Source organism: Rhinopithecus bieti, unplaced genomic scaffold (assembly GCF_001698545.2).
Source record: "Rhinopithecus bieti isolate Rb0 unplaced genomic scaffold, ASM169854v2 scaffold_4129, whole genome shotgun sequence".
NCBI classification, from domain to species: domain Eukaryota; kingdom Metazoa; phylum Chordata; class Mammalia; order Primates; family Cercopithecidae; genus Rhinopithecus; species Rhinopithecus bieti.
The window spans coordinates 695,661-701,420 of record NW_016804391.1 but is presented as its reverse complement, the minus strand read 5'-3'; the positions used below and the strand labels follow the sequence as shown (position 1 = coordinate 701,420).

Sequence of the window (5,760 nt, the reverse complement as noted above, 5' to 3'; positions counted from 1 at the left end):
ATTTTCTAGTAGAGATGGGGTTTCTCTGTGTTAGCCAGGATGGTCTCGATCTCCTGACCTTGTGATCCGCCCGTCTCGGCCTCCCAAAGTGCTGGGGTTACAGGCTTGAGCCACCGCGCCTGGCCTATTCTAGAGCTTTTTTACAGCAGCTAGGGCACCACTGTTTTGAGCAGCTCATGTCACAGGGCTACCATTGTTATTATTATTTTAAGAGATGAGGTCACACTATGTTGCCCGAGCTGGTTTTGAACTCCTGAGCTCAAGTGATCTTCCTGCCTTGGCTTCCCAAAGTGCTAGGATTACAGGCGTGAGCGTGGTCTCATTATTTATTTACAGGTTTGTCTCTCCTGTTAGATTGTGAAACTCTGAGAAACAGGAACCTTGCACCTGGCACAATGCTGGACACATAGTGGACATTCAGTAAATGCTTGTTGAATAAATTAATAACCTAAGAAAATGTTCCAGGAGAAGGAAGTGAAATCTTTACTTCTCTCTCCCCAACTCCTTCATTGATTGCCCTTCATCTTCTATTCCAGAGAACTTCTCTAAACTATGTCTGGTTATCTAATCTAACCTCCATCTGACTATCCTTCATCCAACTCCTCTCTAATATTTCCTGACTTTATTTATTTACTCATTCTAGAGTCAGGGTCTTGCTCTGTTGCTCAAGCTGGAGTGCAGTGGTGTGATCATGACCCACTGCAGCCTCAAAGCAATCTTCCCACCTCAGTTTCCTGAGTAACTGGGACTAAAGGTGTGAACCACTTTGCTCACTCCCTGACTTTAATATAGTTATTCTCAGATTATATTATTTCTCTTCCAATTTGCCTTTCTGACCACTTCTCAATTCCTTCTGTAGAGTAACTACTTCTCCTTCTCATTTTCTTTTCTTTTTTTTTTTTTATTTGTTTATTTATTTTTTGAGACAGAGTCTCACTCTGTCGCCTGGAGTGCAGTGGCACGATCACGGGTCGCTACAGCCTCGACCTCCCCAGGCTCAGGTGATCCTCCTGCCTCAGCCTCCCGAGTAGCTGGGACTACAGGCGGGAGACACCATGACTGGCTAATTTTTATTTTCATTTATTTGTTTGTTTATTTATTTATTTATTTATTTATTTTTTAGACACAGTCTCACTCTGTTGCCCAGGCTGGAGTGCAGTGGCACCATCTCGGCTCACTGCAAACTCCGCCTCCCGGATTCAAGCGATTCTCGTGCCTCAGCCTCCAGAATAGCTGGAATTACAGGCACCCGCCATCACACCTGGCTAATTTTTGTATTTTTAGTGGAGACGGGGTTTCACCATGTTGGCCAGGCTGGTCTTGAACTCCTGTGCTCAAGTGATCCACCTGCCTGGGCCTCCAAAAGTGTTGGGATTACAAGCATGAGCCACCACACTTGGCCTAATTTTTGTGTTTTTTGTAGAGTCTGGGTTTCGTCCTGTTGTCCAGGCTGGTCTCGAACTCCTGTGCTCAATTGATCCACCTGCCTTGGCCTCCCAAAGTGTTGGTATTAGTATTACAGGCGTAAGCCACCTCACCCAGCCTTCCTGTTCTTTTTTAAGATTTAGTAAACTGGCCAGGCGTGGTGGCTGATGCTTGTAATCCCAGCACTTTGGGAGGCCGACGGGGGAGGATTGCTTGAGCTCAAGGGTTCAAGACCAGCCTGGGTAACAAAAGTGAGGCACTATCTCTACAAGAAAAAAAAGCTGGGCATGGTGATGCGCGCCTGTAGTAAACATATGTGTGTGTATATATATATGTTTTGTTTTGTTTTATTTGAGACAGAGTCTCGCTCTGTCACCCAGGATGGAGTGCAATGGCACGATCTTGGCTCACTGCAACCTCCGCCTCCCGGGTTCAAGCGATTCTCTTGCCTCAGCCTCCTGAGTAGCTGGGATTACAAGCGCATGCCACCACGCCCGGCTAATTTTTGTATTTTTAGTAGAGACGGGGGTTTCACCATGTTGATCAGGCTAGTCTCGAACTCCTGACCTCGTGATCCGCCGGCCTCGGCTTCCCAAAGTGTTGGAATTACAGGCTTGAGCCCCCGCGCCCAGCCCTAGTAAACTTATATTTCTCACACATTATGTAAGCCACTTTAGGATACAGTTCTCAAGTGAGTCCCCCTTTTCAGCAACCGATTCTCTAACCCTCCATTGCTTAAACCTTTCCCCCATGGCTGTGACCCCACCCCGAGTCGTGCATAACTTTTGTTGTTGACAAAAGGTGGCAGACTTTTGTCCTGGGGATAGGTAGGTGAAGTGTTTTAAGAAATGGTAATTTTCAGGCTATGCAGAAGAATGAGACTTCACCATCAAGCCTCACTAGAGTCGGGCTTGCAGAACAGCGACACTGTATTGACAATGACAATCCTTTCTTTTAAACTCCAAACCTAACTAAGCCACACGTCTCCAAGCAAAGGGTAAAAGATTGAAGAGGGAGTGGGAAAGGACAGGAGGCGGGGCATAGCAGGCCCCGAAGGCTTCCAGCTTGTCCCTGTGGACCCTCCTCGCCCCTATGAACTTCCGCCCCCAGTACCTCCGAGGCTCTGACAGGCTGATGCCCGCCAGCTACGTGAGCACGTGGTGGCGCGCGCGGTCCTGGGGGCGGTGCCCAGGGGGTAGCTGGGAAGCGACGCAAGACGTGAGGCCGTGCGTGCGTGCTCGCTCACGGCGGCGGCGGCGGAGCGGAGAGGCCAGAGCCGGAGACCGAGCTGGGATCGGGCCCCGGGCGGGGGCGGTGCGAGCGGCGCCAAGCAGATCTTAGGGGCGGGGACGGAGCCGGGGCGGGCGGGACTGAAGCGGAGCCCGGGAACGGGGCGGGAGGTCCCAGGGTCCCGGGTTGGGGGTGTGGAGCAGCACTTCGTCGCCGCGGGGGTGCCGGGACTCCGGCCGCAGTGCCGCCGCCATCACGGACTTCCTGTGGGACAAGCGCACGGGCCTCGCCGCCAGAACGGTGAGCGCGCGGGTTGGCTGACCGCGGGGCCGCGCGAAAAGATGGCGACCGCGGGGCGGGCGGGGTTAGGCTTGGATTGGGGGCAAGGGACGGGGGCGAGATTTGGAGAGGAGGAGAGTTGAGACCTACGAAGCGGCGAAGTAGGGAGATGAAGGGAAAGGAGGTCGGCCTGCATTGGATGTACTGAGAAGACCTGTAGGAAACTTGGGCGGAGCCAGACTAGAAGGGGTGATAGAGTAAGGATGGGAGTGGTTCCAGAGATGTGAAGGAGTGGAATATCAAAGTTGGACTCAGGGGTCCAATCAAAGCTGGAGGGGAGGAATACATCACAGTGTCACCTGGAGCATGCAGGAAGAATTTGCCTGTAGGAGTTCTGGATTTTCTGAGTGAGAAAGGAAAAAGCAAAAGATTTCGAACTTTAGAAAGGTAGGCTAGTGATGCTTTGAGGGGAAAGTGCTGTGAGGCCGTTTGATGGTAGTATGTGGTGAGATGGCATTTATGTGGCTATGCCGATTAGGATGGCTGTGCTGGGAAAATCTTGTGCTTGCATCTTGGTATGCTCCCGTCCCCAGTTACACCAAGAATGCATCAAATACCACCCTCCTCAATTTGGGGAGGTTGGGAAGAAGTGATACAGAATGGTGGTCAGACATTGGAATCGTTAAACCATTTGCATACCTGATTCTCATACACCACCACCAAGACTTCTGTCCCTGGGCCTGTTTCATTTTATTCTGCCTTCTTATTCTCATGTTCCTGGATTGTGACAGTGATTTTTTTATTTTTTCCTTAAAGGAAAAGATTTGTGAACCATCCCATTCCAATTCCATTAACTGGAAGGTGGCCAGCTGTCATCTAAGTAGGGCTGATATTATAAAAACCACTTACTGGCCAGGCACGGTGGCTCACATCTGTAATCCCAGCACACTGGGAGGCCAAAGCGGGCGGATCACCTGAGGTTGGGAGTTCAAGACCAGCCTGACCAACATGGAGAAACCCTGTCTCTACTAAAAATACAAAGTTAGCCGGGCATGGTGGCATATGCCTGTAATCCCAGCTACTCGGGAGGCTGAGGCAGGAGAATCGCTTGAACCCGGCAGGCGGAGGTTGTGGTGAGCCGAGATTGCACCATTGCACTCCAGCCTGGGCAACAAGAGCAAAACTCCGTTTAAAAAACACACACACACACAACAGTTATTCTCTACATCTCAAGCACAAGAGTGGAGGGGCCAGATGGGATGCTGACTGTATTTTGTGGCCTACTACATTAAAACCTCTCAAGGTAGAGTTGCCCAAAGATGTGAGAGATGATTAAGTTTCTTCAAAGGGCCCGACCCAGATCCTTGGAACTGATAGTATTTGGCGTTTACCTGGTATATGTAGAAACCTGGGAGACTGGATTCCTACCCTCAGAACACTGATAGTCTACTTGGGGAGATAAGACGTACTCTTAATGAGTGCACAACATTTATCATAACTGTAAACCAAAGCTTTATTGACTTGTGAGGAACTCAGCATCGCACAGATCTGTATCTTAGATCCTGACCGGGGATACACGGTGGCAGTCTCCATCGTCGTCATACACTTCCCGTTGTAATTAACTGTGTCCTAGACCTGAAGGTCTTCATGGAGCTGTGTGTGAAGAAAATAAAAGGATAGAACACTTGAACTGGCCGGGTGCGGTGGCTCACGCCTGTAATCCCAGCACTTTGGGTGGCTGAGGTCGGGAGTTTGAGACCATCCTGGCCAACATGGTGAAATCCCGTCTCTACTGAAAATTAAAAAATTAGCCAGGAGTGGTGGCACGTGCCTATAATCCCAGCTACATGGGAAGCTGAGGCAGGAGAATCGCTTGAACTCGGGAGGTGGAGGTCGCAGTGAGCTGAGATTGTGCCACTGCACTCTAGCCTGGCCACACAGGAAGACTCCGTCTCAAGAAAAAAATAACACTTGAACTGAGTGGAGGGTAATGAGGGATGCGTTTGGGGGCTTTCTAGAGTTTCAGCCAGAGTTAGTAGGTGGCTATACTCCAATAAGGAGAAATTGTAAGTTCAGAGGAAGACTGAGGAAGTTGTGTGTGGTAAAAAGAGGCAGAAATAAAAGAGGGGAAAGCAGCTTAGCATCTTTGGAGCAGCCAGTCCTTGGAGGAGACTTCTGAAAACTCGGAACTTTCCTATTTCCGCTTTCCCTTCCCTTCCAGATGCCTCATCCTCGAAGGTACCATTCCTCAGAGCGAGGCAGCCGGGAGAGTTACCGTGAACACTATCGGAGCCGAAAGCATAAGCGACGAAGAAGTCGCTCCTGGTCAAGTAGTAGTGACCGGACACGACGGCGCCGGCGAGAGGACAGCTACCATGTCCGTTCTCGAAGGTGAGGCCTCAGGAAGAGATACTCAAATACAGGGTCACTCACTCATTGATTTGTTCAACAAATATTAGTTATATGCTAAAACCGTTGCATTAAATAGTTGGCTGAAGGTAGTGTCAGGATAGATAACCAAAGAAGCCATTTGGGCTGCAGTGTTAAGTGTTAGAATACATAATGAGGAACTGAGGATGTACCCAGTGGGTTTGGTTGGAGTGGGGCAGGATGTGTAATTCAGAGAATACATTGCAGAGAAAGCGACATCTGTATATGTCTGGAGGACAAGTAGCAGTCAGGTGGGGGAAGTGTCTTTGGGCAGAGGGAAAGCATGTGCAAAGGACTGGGAGCTACGGGTAACTAATAAGCTGACAGATAAGACAAAGTTAGATCTTTGTGTTTTTAATATTTTATTTTATTTTTTAAATTTTTAAATATTATTTA

General features: G+C 49.4%; 1 protein-coding gene across 7 annotated transcripts in view; it reads left to right on the top strand.

The window, feature by feature from the left end:
* The first annotated feature begins 2,626 nt into the window (after positions 1–2,626).
* Positions 2,627–5,760, top strand: part of CLK2 (CDC like kinase 2) — a 10,546-nt gene continuing 7,412 nt past the window's right edge. For 6 of the 7 annotated variants that reach the window (XR_001884619.1, XM_017867802.1, XM_017867801.1 and 3 more), the window contains exons 1-2: positions 2,627–2,955; positions 5,156–5,325. Coding sequence is in view for 4 of the 7 variants with exons in the window: in XM_017867802.1 (XP_017723291.1) it covers positions 5,156–5,325 (170 nt within the window). In the remaining 3 variants the exon portion in view is untranslated. Of the gene's footprint in view, positions 2,956–5,155; positions 5,326–5,760 lie in introns of those variants that run through there. The other variant, XM_017867804.1, reaches the window with a different exon arrangement.